The sequence below is a fragment of the Arachis ipaensis genome, chromosome B7, assembly GCF_059453495.1.
Source record: "Arachis ipaensis isolate K30076 ecotype BB chromosome B7, ASM5945349v1, whole genome shotgun sequence".
NCBI lineage: Eukaryota > Viridiplantae > Streptophyta > Magnoliopsida > Fabales > Fabaceae > Arachis > Arachis ipaensis.
The window spans coordinates 1138775-1152929 of record NC_142442.1 but is presented as its reverse complement, the minus strand read 5'-3'; the positions used below and the strand labels follow the sequence as shown (position 1 = coordinate 1152929).

Below are 14155 nucleotides of genomic sequence, written 5' to 3'. Positions count from 1 at the left end.
ATCATGAAAAATATTGTTATTATGATTAGGAAACAGTCAAGAACACATGTAGCAACAACCATATGAAGTGCTCTTATATTAGGTGAGATTGACTTGATAGCAAATCTTTCGTTTGTGATATAAGATACCAATCAATATATTATATGTATTATGTATCATATCATATATCAGATATCATAACTAAAAATCTAAAATATGATACAAAACTTTTATCTTACTCTAACTGCATTGCCAATATTTCAGGTATCACACCAACTAGTTGTTGGTGTTAACCGTTATTCACTATATATTATGCATGCTAAGTTTTTTTCTTTCTATAACTAAAATACAAGTATAACTTCTTGATTTAATTCTATAGTTTAATCTTTTTTGCATTGATTATATAAACTAGTAAATAGTTAAAAATCAAACACTAATTCTAATATATGGGGGCAAATGAAATGTCCAATATAATACTAAAAGAAAATTTGTTAAGAATAAAGTTCTAAATGGTGGCTTTCAAGTTGGATGATCAATCATATACCATAATGCTTTATTATTTTTGTTTCCTATCCCTTAATTAAATTTTCTTTGATTGGTGTGCTACTTTAGACTAAACATCTATTTATGGGAATGGATGATTAGATGCTGTCATGCTGCTATTCCAAGAAATGGAATTTGCACAGTACTATCAACCATGACAAGTTTTTCTGAACTTTCTCACACTTTATCAACCTCTAAAGCCTAAAATGATGTCTAATATAATAATGCCATATCCTTTTTTTTCTGTTTGGATAGTGGGGACAGATACTCAGCCCATAAGTCCACTCATTCATGTTTGGTATGGCTGGTAGCTTTCCTACCATAGTATATATTATTATATTAAATTTTAGTCCATTCAATTATTTGCTATATTGGTGAATGCAATCAGTATTGTCCTCACTGTCTCTTTTTTAGCCTAATACCTCTGAATTTTTTTTATTTTTTAAGTTATTTTTCTTTTAAAGTTGTCCATAAGGTCAATATCCATTGTTTGCATAGCTGCAGAATTGATTCCTTCCTTATCCATATCCATACTATAATGAATTCAGAAAATTTAAGCCCTGTAGAAATTACAATGAACAAAACCAAGGAACATGATTACATCAATACTAAATCATTCAAAGAAAATGTTAGTGTGGTCCTATTTAACTTTGAACACATCAAATCCAATTACAATGTAATTTTCCAGTTACAAAAGGTGGTTTCACAACAACTAATGGAAACAAAATTCACTTCTCCTGGAATGGATGCTCAAAATAATCATTTTCCTTAACGACGACATCGATATCAGCATCAGCATGTGGTTTGTTTGCATCTAAGCTTCTTGGGGTCATAGCTGCTAATTTCATTTCATACTCTGCAACTTCTCTTCTGATTCTATCAGTTGCCATGATTTTCTGAGATATTTGTTCAAAACCTTGGTGGATGCTAGTGAGGAGCCTATAAATCTGCCTCCCTGTAGCATCCTTCTTCGCTTCCCTGCAGAGAAAAAAGAGAAAGAAATTTCTTATTACCTACCTTTAATAGAAAGTAACAAAATTAGGCCCTTTATCTTCATTTTATTTTCTTGTGTGCACTCTGCATGTAATATGCCCTAGCACACCTGTGTGGATGTTTCGATATGCATGCGATGATCAAATGTTCATACCTAAAGACAATTTCATCAGCAACAGCATACGTCCGATGCAAGCGTTCTTGGATAGAGTTACTGTCTAATTGAACCTCTCTAGTTTCTTTCAAGATACGCTCAATGTCAGCATCCTGTTTGCGACTATTTTTTGTTATCTCTTTTATTTTTTCAGTGTATGATTTCCTCGATGATGATTTTGGCTGCTTCGCAAGATCAGCAGAGAGCTTTGATTGCTCTTCCTCCCTAGAGAAACACAATATTCATGTTTAAAAAGTATTCATTGAAAGGTAATCAACAAGGATTGAATTAGAAGAAACTTTTCAACATTCCAAAGCCAATCTATTTTACTGTTCTCTGAAGAATCTTTTATTCAGTTCAGTTGTACAAAGTAAAATGAAGAATTCTTGAATACATACCTCTTTCTAATTTCGGATAGAATGAGCTGTTCTTCCTGTTGACATTCTCGCAACTTTTCGAGCATTTCTTGTAAATCTGGATTACTTGAATATAAAGAGTCCTCGAGACTTCTCTTCTTCTCTTCCAAACTTTTTCTTACTGGATCCCTGCAAAATGTATTGAAATTCGGTGAAGTGAACAATTTGTCCTATGCTGTGACTATTCTGACCTGGAATCAAAGTAAACCCTGAATACACAGTACTAACTGAAGCTAAAATGATCTAGTATTTCATATGAATATGTTTACTCACCACTCTGACTCCAACTTCAAAAGGTTATGTCTTTTGGCTTGTAGTTGTTCATTCAACTGGTCGGCATAGAAGTCAACGGAGTGTTGCTTATCAAATGCCATTTCTGATGCTGATTTCATCACTTCCAATTCTCCTTCAAGAAGCTCTAGTTCAGAAATTCTTGAAGCCAAGTCATCTATGAGTGCTTTTTCCTGATTTATAAGTTTATTAGTTATTTAGTTTCACATGCCATTCTATATCTCCATATTTCACATCTATTGACATGATCAGATCAAGAAATAAAACAGCTGGATTATACAATTCCTTCATCTAAACATCAACTACCCAACAAAAGATAGAAAAATAGGAAACAGGGGATCCCCAAACTGGGTCATATTCAGTTGGAATTAAGTTAAGAAAAGCATGTAACAATTTCTTTTGTGAAAGTTACCTTTTGTTTCAAGACATTCATATCTCCACCATCTTTAACATGAGGACCACTTTCTTCATTTCCAAATGAAACTCTTCCATTGTCAGGTACTTCAACCGAATCCACTTCATTTAATATACAATTTTCTTCATCCCTGCTACAACCATCCACCATGCTTGAGGAGGATTCACCGGAAGCAGGTGTTACATCCATTTCCTCTACCTAATCCATTGTTGAGTACTCGAGTCCATAACGGATCTTCTCAAATTATCCGTTTAGATTTCTTCAAGCACTAATCTTTCTAAGGTCAGCAGCACTTCCAAATTTCAATAACTCCAAAATATTCTCCCCGCAAGGAGCTTATCAACTTATACAGGTCCTCGTCAGATGGATACAGAAACTGCCACAGACAACAGATGCATTCCATTCTTAACCATAAATCCATAACATAGCAATTAAAAAAAAATCTAAGAAGATGAAAGGTTAGCACAAAGGGTTTAGATCATGTCCTGAACTGACATAAAAAGATAACTTTCATCATTGCATCTACCTTTGAAGTTTTAGTAGTAATTTAATGCACTAAAGTTACATTTGATAGAATGATTAGATGATTTCAAATCATAAATATCGATGATTATAGATCAACAATCCAAAAACACTACAAGCTCATGCTTTAAAATCTGAGTCCAATCCTACCAACAATCATTGAAAAAAACTTCCACACACAAAAATGTTTAGAATCTCAAATGAATTTCTTTTTGTAGGAAAAAAAAAAGTATAAAAACCTCAAAATGAAGAGTTAATCTTACTCACTCTCATATAATCGCAGAGATCACAGCTAATAATATTACTGAACAGGGATGAACAAAGCAAGATTCATCAGAGATACCAATTACAATAAAGAAATTCAAAATCTCATCTTTGCTTATTTTCCCATACTTTCTCAGCTTTTAAACACCAACCCAGAAGAAAAAAAAGAAAAAAAAAAGAGCATTAAATTCCTCAGGTACCTTGTTGAAGCTGAAATCTCCAATGCAACCGCTTAGCAGCTGAAATCTCTACAGAGTAGCACTTACGATTCTTCCACGCCCCCTCTGTGCGAGTGTGTGTTGTTCTTGCTGTTTTGGATGAAAAGGTTCAAGCTTTGAATTAGGGGTTCTACAGTTCAACACTTTCTAGTTCATGTGTAAAACGGTGTCGTATATCCCAAAGTTAAATGTTTTCATCTTGTTTTTTAGGAATTTAGGGTTTTTTTTTTCTATTTGACAAATAAAAAAAAAAACAATTTGATGTATGGTGTAAAGTTATACTAAATGAATATTTTAGAGGTTAATTTTGATACATTAATATATGTATAGTTATTAATCACTTATTTTAAAAGAAATTTATGTAAAAATTATTTAAATTAACAATTGTTTAGAATCCTTTTCAAAACTTATTTTAAGGCACATATGCATAATTAAAATTAGCTTCACTTACATTAATGTCAAAATAGGTTAAGTTATAGGCGAATTTTATACACTAAATGTCAGACATTTCTTTATAAATATTCTATTAATTTTTAAAAAGGAAGAAAAAAAAAATTGTGATATGTTAAATTCTAATCATATTCTCTTTTGTAAATGAATTATATCATAAACAATGAATAGAATGCAGTTACATTCATGGTTTTGTCATGTTATTGTTACAATACTCATAATGGTTAAATTGAAAGGGATATGTAAGAACTGCATTTCATGCCATTGATGGACCAATAAAATGCCACGAGAATTATGTGGCCCACCAAACTAAGATTCTAGATTCCATATATAGTTAAGCTCTTGGTCTAATGCAGATGCTTCATGATATCTGAACTTTTATTACTAGGCTTAGATTCAAGGGTTGTAATAGTAGTAGCAGTAGCTCATCCCATTATTCATGATCATGGAAAATGGTAGGGAGGATCATGAGATTGAGGACATGTCAATGTCAATGTCACCACCTTCTGTTGGTTCCATGCAAATAGCTGGAAGCAATGGCTTTGGCCACAGCATAGAGTTCATGTCTCAAGCATATCTTCCCAATAGGTACTCAGAAGTTGTCCTTAAAATTGTGGATTCAAGCATTAACCAAGATCCACCACTCCCCATATATCTGAAGGTAAGGGAGAAAATAATCTTGCTTCTATGAAAGAATTATGTTATTTGTACATTAAAACTTTTATCAGATAATCTTACCGTGAACCATGTGAGTTACAGAGTTAGTATAATGCATAGTTACATGGAACGCAATACGTTCTTTTATGGGAATGGGTACGTGGTACGCCATATTTAAAATATTTTATGTGAAAAATATACTTATACATTTCAATACGTAGATGAATTGTAAATTGGTACGCAATACGTCACCTAATTAGTAAATTTATGTAACTATGGTATAGTGTCGCACACAACACATATTTTTCCCATGGAACTCTTTCAAATTTAGGGTGTTTTTTTATAAGATTGTAGTTAACTTGGTCTTGAGAATGGACAATTCATTTTCTCATTGATTTGCAGTTTGAGGATGTAGAGTTCAAAGTGAAAAATAGCCAAACAGATTCCAACAACCCTTTAAAGAAAATGGTGACAAAGGTGGCCACACAACAAGTGGAACAAGAAAAATACAAGAAAATCCTTAAGGGTATCACAGGGAGCATTGGCCCTGGTGAAATTCTTGCTTTGATGGGTCCTTCTGGCAGTGGAAAAACAACTTTGTTGAAAGTAATTGGAGGAAGATTACTTGAGAATGTAAAGGGAAACATTACTTATAATGATGTTAGATTTAATCCTGCTATAAAGAGAAGGTTAGTAATTAACATCTTTCTATAACATGAACTTTTGATCTTTTCAAACCATAAACTTGTGCTGATGTTGTAATTTTCTGTTTCTTCTCTTTGTTTTGCATTGTAGGATTGGATTTGTTACACAAGAGGATGTGCTTTTCCCACAACTTACAATAGAAGAAACATTGATCTTCTCTGCATTCTTAAGGCTACCAACCAACATGAGCAAGCAACAAAAATATGCAAAAGTGGAAAACACTATCAAGGAGTTAGGACTTGAAAGGTGTGTTAGACAATTGTGCAAATTTATTTCCTTATAGTTTTTACAGAACCAAAGGAAGGGGGAAAATTTTGTTTCTCTGAATAATCTTTTGTTTAACCATAGATGTCGCCACACGAAAATTGGTGGAGGATTTCTAAAAGGCATATCAGGAGGAGAAAGGAAGAGAACTAGCATAGGGTATGAAATTCTTGTTGATCCTTCATTGCTGTTACTTGATGAACCAACTTCAGGTCTTGATTCAACCTCAGCTAACAAACTTCTCCTCACTCTTCAAGGACTTGCCAAGGTATTGGTAACTAGAAATTAGTAATTTACTGTATCTAGATACAATTTATATCAAGATGCATGAGTTATGAATGTATAGTTCAAAGTGACATATATTCTTACATGAGTAAATTTTAAGTGTCATTTGGAATAGATGCTGAAAACTATCTTTTGATTAACTTTATAGGGTGGGAGGACCATAATAACTACAATTCACCAACCATCAAGCAGAATCTTTCATATGTTTGACAAACTTCTTCTGATATCAGAAGGCTATCCTGTTTATTATGGAAAGGCTAGAGACTCAATGGAATACTTTTCTTCATTGAGATTCGCCCCTGATATACCGATGAATCCTGCAGAGTTCTTGCTTGACTTGGCAACTGGTCAAGTGAATGACATAAGTGTTCCTCAGGAAATTTTGGGAGATCAAGAATCTTCTGAGCCTTCAAAAGCTGTTATTAAGGTAAGTTTCAATTAAGTTAGTTAGTTAACTATGTCCATGTCTTATCTCATTTCTAACTTAAGAAATGTTGATTTGTTTTCTTAGTATCTAAAACTCAAGTACAAAGAAATTCTGGACCCAAAAGAAAAGCTAGAGAACCATGGAGTGGTAAACACACCAAAACATCTTCAGCTAGCAATTCAGGTTAAAAAGGAGTGGACATTGAGTTGGTTGGACCAATTCATTATTCTTTATAAGAGAACATTCACAGCAAGATGCAAGGACTATTTTGATAAATTCAGACTAATTCAAGCCCTTGGAATTGCAATTATTTTGGGGCTACTTTGGTGGAAATCCTCAACCAACACAGAGGCTCAACTAAGAGATCAGGTAGTTCCTTTCATAATTTCTATTTTCATTTTGATTATAAAAACCTAACAGGGCCTTAACCTGAATCAACATATTTGATGCAGATTGGTTTAATGTTCTATATCTGCATATTTTGGACATCTTCATGTATCTTTGGAGCAGTATATGTTTTTCCATTTGAAAAAGCCTACATAGTGAAAGAAAGGAAAGCAGACATGTATAGACTAAGTGTATACTATGCATGCAGCACTCTGAGTGACATGGTAGCACATGTTTTCTATCCTACTTTCTTCATGATTATCTTGTACTTCATGGCCGGATTCAAGAGGACGGTCGCATGCTTCTTCTTAACATTGTTTGCAGTGCTGTTAATAGCCATAACAAGTCAAGTAATTCGCATCATAAATCAGTTCTCCCAAAAGTTTAAGCGAAAGTGGAACAACATTAATACTAATCAATGATTTTGTTATCAGGGTGCAGGAGAACTATTTGGAGCTGCAGTTATGAGCATTCAAAGAGCAGGAATGGTTGCTTCTTTAATACTAATGTTATTCCTTCTCACTGGTGGATACTATGTCCAGGTATGAACAAGATGATTGTATTCAAACACTGACTTCTAGATGTTCAAACCATGAGTTTGTTTGTTATAGAAGTAGTTTACAACATTAACTGAAAAGATGATTGTATTGAATGCATGGATTCAGCACATACCAAAGTTCATGCAGTGGATGAAGTACCTTTCATTCATGTACTATGGATTCAGACTTCTTCTAAAAGTGCAGTATTCAGGAGACCAACTCTATGAATGTGAGAGCATAGGAGGGTGTAGGACCCTTCAGAGTTCACCTTCATTTGACACTGTTAATTTGAAAGGTGGCTTACAAGAAGTTTGGGTTCTCATAGCCATGGCATTATGCTTCCGTTTTCTTGCTTACTTCTGCCTCCGCAGAAACATTGATGTATGCAATTATTAGTATCTTTGATGAGTGATTTGAGAATTAATGTGGTGGTTGTGGTTGTTTGTAACATGTAATATTTGAGGTAAGTTTGTGACTGCAACTTCATAATTAGGAATACTTAATAGTTCCTTTGTTGAAAGCAAAATGAAAATACTGAATTTCATGTATTGTATTTTACAGCTTGTAATATAGCATATAGGTACTTCAATTTACATTAATCAAATTAATGGGGGTGATTTGCTATCTACAAACTTCTCTTTTTTTGTTTCATATTATTATTTCTCAATTTAAGTCAATCTTTGCTCTCAAGACACTTGCAACCACCTATTTATCAAGCATGAAAACACAACTCAAAGGAGAGGGGAAAAAAATACACAAAAGGTTTGTTTTTTTAAGGTGGAAATTCATATGGAGTTGTCTTCATGTGAAGTTAGTCGAAAGAACCGTTGGATGATTTGACATATTTAACTAAATTGTTATCTAACGATTTTTAACTAGCAATTTCATATAAATACAACTATACGTGAGTTTTTATTTTATTTTATTTTATTTTTAAGTAACATAATAGAGGGATAGAAGGGGGGTGTGGAGGTGGTTTGGGATCAAATCCATGTGCATGTAATGAATTAATGATGATGCTTCATGCCTTGATTAAAGATAGATTTTGCCTTTTCTTCTTCTAGGATTAACTTAGTTAACAAGATGTCAGGAAGAACTTTGCATTCATTATCTATCATTAATTTGAATGCTTTTTATTAAATATAAAAACTATAAAAGTAACTCCTTTTATTATAACATAATCTATTGAAATTGAAGATAAAATAATTTTTTGTTTAATTATATATACATAAAATAAAATCACATAATTTCTCTCCGAAAATTTCCTTGGTACATACAAACTTTATATCATCATCTACCTCTTTTATTCATTACTTAATTGTAACTACATTCTTAACCCACATTAAATACTTCAATTTACACTCAAGTTTAGGATCACTTTTTCCTAAACTATGTCTCATTAAACCCACAAAGCAAAGCACCAAATTTCCCCCACTATTTTCTTACTGTTGCAATGTTTATGTTTTTGTTCCCTCTCTATCTTTAAAAGGCATGCAATTTTTTTAATCTTTTCTCACACAAAACCCCAAAACCACCATAATCATATGGTTATGATATGATGACCTTTCATTCATTCATAACATATCTACTTCTACATTGTAATTATATCCCAAATTAAGAAATCTATCTATCTATCTTAGTTTGACTTTTCTCTGTTTGTGTCTCTGTCTCTGTCTCTGTCTCTTACTCTGCTCTCAGAAAAACAGAGTAGCTCTGCTTCGTCCATAAACTGCAACAAAATGGAACTTGTACCCTACTCTGATTCCAAATCCGACACCAACCCACCATGGAAAGACATGTTCCGATCCGCCTCCGTCAGAAAACCAACCCCGCCACCGTCTCCTCCGCCGCACGCGCCGCCGCAGCAGCAGCATCAGCAAAATTGCTCTGACCCTGGTGATAAAAAACTCAACTTTTCCGGTGAAGACTCTCAGGTACGACTCGCAATCTTCATAGCCATGGCACACGCTGGCCTCGCCTTCGCAATTATCGTTTTTTATGGTCTCTTCAAGCTTCTAGAGCAGTACTTGAAGCCTCTTCAATGGGCAGTGCTATGTTCTATCCCTCTCAGGGGAATTCAGAACGCCATTGTTGCGTTCTGGTATGAGCCATTGAAGCTTGGCCTCACCGACACCCTTCTCGCTGTCCCAATTGCGGTTATTAGGGTCTTTTTGGGTACCCTTTCTGAGATTCGAGAAGCTTCTATGAGGGTCATTCTTAGGAAGTCAAAGTCTGAAACTTTATCATCACTTGAAAGGAAAAAGCTTAGTGGGTTCTCCACTATTCTTCGGTTACTTCTATCTTTTGGTGTGTTTGTTGTTGCTTATGAGAATCTTGGTGTTGTTGGGTCAATGTTAATTATTGGATTAGGCTTTGTTTTCAGCACAAAGAATGTAGATTCCACTTTGTCTTACTTTAATAGCATTAGAATTGGTGGTTTTTTCACTAGAAGGATGCTTAAGAGGTTGCATACTATTGTGGCTGTTGGGTTGATTCTTGGCATGATTGTTGGGTTCTTGGTTGGGTTGATATTCTTCTCTTATAAGATTGGTGTTGAAGGGAAAGATGCTGTGGTTTCGCTGAAAGTGCATGTCGAAGAGAGCAATTATGCTGAGAGAATTGGTGTTAAGAAGTGGATGGATGAGAATGATGTTCCTGGGATGGTAGATAAGTACACTGCTCAGTTTTACAGGACAGTGTCTGATCAGGTTGATGGATTGGCAATGCAGTACAATATGACCGAGTTCGTCAATGGTCTTAAGCATTTTGTGATAACTAGTAGCAGTGTTAACACTTCAGGGTCTTCAACTGAGTTGTTGACCCCTTCGCCTTATACGGAAAAGTTCTTGAATTTGAAGGATCGGGTAGCAAATAGGGAATGGAGTCAGATCTATGCAGAAGTGGATAGCATTTTCCGAGAGCTTGTAATCACTCGCGAGGACTTGGTTGAGAAGGCAAAAGGGTATGCCGTCAAGGGAATGGATGTAGGTCAAAAGGTTTTAGCTAGCAGCACGAATGTGCTTGGAAGTGGCACAAAGTTCTTTATGTCAATTGTAAATTCCATAGTTTGTGGTGCTGCTGAGATCTTCAATTTTGTGTCTCAGACAGTGGTTTTTTTCATGGTTTTGTATTATCTCATAACATCTGAATCTGGTGATGTGACTGAACAAGTTATGTACATGCTTCCACTTCCAAAATCGGCCCGGCTCAGATGTGTTGAAGTGTTAGATAAGGCGATTTCCGGAGTACTTTTGTCTACTGCTGAGATTGCATTCTTCCAAGGGTGTCTGACTTGGCTTCTATTCAGGCTATACAGAATACATTTCTTGTATGTGTCAACTATGCTTGCCATCATAAGTCCACTGCTGCCGATATTTCCAAGCTGGCTCGCAACAGTTCCTGCTGCAATACAACTAGTGCTTGAAGGCAGATACATAGTCGCCATTGTCCTATCACTTGTTCACCTTTACCTCATGGATTATGGGGCAAATGAGATACTAGAAGATGTGCCTGGCCATAGTTCATATCTTACTGGAATGAGCATCATTGGGGGAATGGCATTGTTTCCATCAGCTTTAGAGGTAAATTGTTACCCTCCATGGTTTGGTTCATATCTTCTGTTTTAAAATTTAAGACTGGTTTTCGTGTGTGATTCGATTTTGTTGTATCAAACACTTACCACTAAGCCAAAAACTACAACTTCATTTCTTTACATCTAGTGTATGTGAATCCCACAACAGTATCACATTGACTAAGTTATTGTTCTGCAGGGAGCTATAATGGGGCCATTGATAACCACAGTCATTATTGCTCTGAAGGATTTATATGCTGAATTTGTTTTGGAACAACCAAAGGACATTGCCAAGACAAAGGAAGATTAGACCATAACCTGTTTATATGACAGTATTCATTTCATTTTGAGTTGAAGGTTTCTGCATCTGCAAGTTCATTATTGTTCTTATCCATTCTGTTTATGGATCTTGTTCCTAAGTTCCTGATTTGTTTGTAATTTATATTCTTTATCTGTATCATTCATTAGATTATTTGTGAAGTTTGTAACTGACAAAATAGGACTTTTATTTGCTCTTTCTATTCTCATTCCATTTTTAGATGACATAAAATTACTCTTCACTTGGAGGCAGTGTTTGATAATTGTATATTCACTCCAAAATTGTTGTATTCCTATAAGAATTTTTTCTTATTCGTTGTACCCCAATAAATAAATATATAAAAAAATTTTAGAACATGTATTAGATGAGCTTGTTGGAAATATAATAGTATCTTTTTCAAGCACAAAATGTTTGTTATATTATATACTTTTCACAAATTTCATAGTTTGATAAAGGAATCAAAGAATCAAGTTAATTGATGGCATAAAGAAAAGGATAACAGCTTGGAATTGCAGCAGAAAAATGGAGTGAGCACTGAGCATTGACATTCTTGAGTATATATTATTACAGAGAAAAGGTGTTCATTATGGAAAGTGGTAGTATCTAATAATAAAAATATTTTATGTGACATTAATTAATTTAGTATCTAAAGAAGCATAGCACAAGAAACACATGGGAACATAATTATCAACACTGATCTGGCAATTAATTTGCTCAAAATACTAAATTATTAGCTTAGTGATTCAATCGGTTGATCACCAATAAATTAATTAAATCAAAATTAATTCAATATATAAAATATAAATTAAATATATGTATATATTTTAAAAATTAAGAATTTGATTTACTAATTTTTCGGTCAAATTAATCGATTTATTTCAGGTTTGAGTGATAACAAAGTCAGAACTTTTTCTTAAAAAAGTACATTATAGTTTGGAAAGCTATAAATCATTAGGTAAATTCTATGGTGCCTATAACTTTGGTATCAAATTTGCCGAACTTACCTTGTATAGTAAATTTTAAATATTAAAAAATTATTTACTTTTATATTTTTTAATTTAAATATTAATTTTTATCTTCTTTTAGTAAATTAGGCAAATATAGATAGACACCATAAAATGCACCAAATCATTATTTGAGTGAGAACAAAAATTCTTGTAACTTTTGCTAAAGAAAAATGACTTGAGAAGTTTCTACTCCAAAATAATGGGAACCATAGATATATAGATGGGGATAAAAAACATACCAATGTGAAATTTTCCCATGATTTAATTATATTTCAGATATATCTTTTTTTATCATCAACTTTTCGTCTTTTATATATAGGTTTATTTTTCTAATATAATAGTAAAAAGAAAAAAAATTAAGATCACATATTATAATTCAAAATGTGTATAATTTTTTAGAAAAATATATAAGGTAGTCTAGAATTTTTTTTATTTTAGAGAAGTTATTCTAGAAGTTTGTTAATTAATAAAAGTTCTTAGAGGGAGACTTAAGAGGCATGAGTCATGCTATTCCATACTTTTCTTAGTAATCACCCTTTTCCCTTTAACTTTAAAGCCTCTTGATTTCATCTAAATAAATTGAAATACATAAAAAATTATGTAATATGTGGACTAAAAATCAGTATATATTTATTCATATTATTTTATAGAATAATCAAGCTTATAATAAATCAATAATTAAATTTGTTTAGAATAGCATAATAAAAAATTATAAAATATCAATTACATATTTCTATACACACTTAATGACTAATCTTATTTTATAATTACAAAAAGTGTGATTAATTGAAAGATAATAACGTTAGAAAGACTTCAATTGTTCCCATTTCATTTCATATGAATATTATATTTTTTTATGAAAGTGATTTTTTTTTTTCCTTTGCAAGATATGTAAATAATAACACGTTGCACCTCTCACCGGCCATGTAGGGTCAAATAGGATTCAAATACATATCGTAAGCATAGCTTAAAGCCTTAATCAACTTTAATTATCTTTGTTTTTCTTTGAAATATGGTCACTTCACCAATATTTTGGCAATCCTTTAATGGTTAACATATGATCGAATTTTAGTCGTTCAAGTAACTTGCTTCTAAACAAGAATAAATAGAATTGGTCTTATCATATATTATTATTCCATGGATATAATCTATGATGTACGGACACATGATACGACATGATATGGAACACGCCGACACGCAAATTTTAAAATTTTATATGATACAGGGACACACATATATATAAAATATAAAGTATTTTTTAGATAAATTGTAATGATATTTTGATATTTTATTGATATTAAAATATAAATTAAAATTTTTAATTATTTTTAATGTCTTATTTTAATTATATCAAATATTTAAAATATTTTTTGTTTTAATAAATAATAATATATACTGTATCTAAATTTATTTTAAGAATATATGTTAAGAATAAGACTGGACATGCGGATACGTGATGATATTTAGGTGTGTCTAGGCGTATCCGAAGAAGAATTTTTTATTTTTTATTAAGACACGAACAAATATCGGTAAATATCGTATCTAAAATGTGTCCGACACACGGACACGATAACTTAACGAAATGTCTATGGTTCATAGGATATAATATTCCACATCTTATTTTCATTGACGTGTTACCATCTTTTTTGTGAATTTGTGATGAGGTGATGAGGTGTGACCTTTTGATATGTAAAAATGTGTTGGTATTAAAATTGATGGAACCATTTTTATATATTAGAAGTTAATATT

General features: G+C 32.8%; 3 protein-coding genes across 6 annotated transcripts; 2 read left to right on the top strand and 1 right to left on the bottom strand.

Annotated features, from left to right (window-relative positions):
- Positions 1–1138: 1138 nt before the first annotated feature.
- Positions 1139–3951, bottom strand: LOC107609724 (coiled-coil protein). 3 transcript variants are annotated; one of them, XM_016311741.3, is made up of 6 exons: positions 3778–3951; positions 2789–3167; positions 2359–2549; positions 2068–2214; positions 1670–1894; positions 1139–1500 (listed from the first exon to the last, which is right to left on the bottom strand). In XM_016311741.3, the coding sequence occupies exons 2-6, from the start codon at positions 2978–2980 to the stop codon at positions 1251–1253; spliced, it is 1005 nt and encodes a 334-aa protein (XP_016167227.1). In that variant the 5' UTR covers positions 2981–3167; positions 3778–3951; the 3' UTR covers positions 1139–1250. The 3 variants fall into 3 exon arrangements, with proteins under 3 accessions (XP_016167227.1, XP_088348638.1, XP_088348637.1); XM_088492512.1 differs by having other exon boundaries at positions 2789–3126; positions 3664–3791; XM_088492511.1 differs by having other exon boundaries at positions 2789–3126; positions 3577–3789.
- A 739-nt stretch (positions 3952–4690) lies between these two features.
- Positions 4691–8117, top strand: ABCG26 (ABC-2 type transporter family protein). Of its 2 annotated transcripts, none has more exons than XM_088493944.1 (9): positions 4691–4906; positions 5305–5591; positions 5698–5853; positions 5956–6139; positions 6305–6583; positions 6668–6952; positions 7036–7194; positions 7405–7512; positions 7636–8117. In XM_088493944.1, exons 1-9 carry the CDS (start codon positions 4691–4693, stop codon positions 7903–7905), a joined length of 1944 nt encoding a protein of 647 aa, XP_088350070.1. In that variant the 3' UTR covers positions 7906–8117. The 2 variants fall into 2 exon arrangements, with proteins under 2 accessions (XP_088350070.1, XP_088350069.1); XM_088493943.1 differs by having other exon boundaries at positions 7036–7320.
- A 708-nt stretch (positions 8118–8825) lies between these two features.
- On the top strand, positions 8826–11807 carry LOC107609785 (uncharacterized). The gene is made up of 2 exons (XM_016311814.3): positions 8826–11090; positions 11280–11807. Exons 1-2 carry the CDS (start codon positions 9249–9251, stop codon positions 11388–11390), a joined length of 1953 nt encoding a protein of 650 aa, XP_016167300.1. The 5' UTR covers positions 8826–9248; the 3' UTR covers positions 11391–11807.
- The last annotated feature ends 2348 nt before the right edge of the window (positions 11808–14155 follow it).

Excerpts from the sequence above, each read along its gene's own strand:
- LOC107609785 (XM_016311814.3), top strand. The coding sequence starts at position 9,249 with ATGGAACTTGTACCCTACTCTGATTCCAAATCCGACACCAACCCACCA. Across the intron at positions 11,091-11,279 it reads TGTTTCCATCAGCTTTAGAG|GGAGCTATAATGGGGCCATT; the intron begins GTAAATTGTTAC and ends ATTGTTCTGCAG.
- ABCG26 (XM_088493943.1), top strand. The coding sequence starts at position 4,691 with ATGGAAAATGGTAGGGAGGATCATGAGATTGAGGACATGTCAATGTCA. Across the intron at positions 4,907-5,304 it reads CACTCCCCATATATCTGAAG|TTTGAGGATGTAGAGTTCAA; the intron begins GTAAGGGAGAAA and ends ATTGATTTGCAG. Across the intron at positions 6,140-6,304 it reads CTCTTCAAGGACTTGCCAAG|GGTGGGAGGACCATAATAAC; the intron begins GTATTGGTAACT and ends TTAACTTTATAG.
- LOC107609724 (XM_016311741.3), bottom strand. The coding sequence starts at position 2,980 with ATGGATGTAACACCTGCTTCCGGTGAATCCTCCTCAAGCATGGTGGAT. Across the intron at positions 2,215-2,358 it reads TTGAAGTTGGAGTCAGAGTG|GGATCCAGTAAGAAAAAGTT; the intron begins GTGAGTAAACAT and ends TACATTTTGCAG. Across the intron at positions 1,895-2,067 it reads CTATCCGAAATTAGAAAGAG|GGAGGAAGAGCAATCAAAGC; the intron begins GTATGTATTCAA and ends GTGTTTCTCTAG.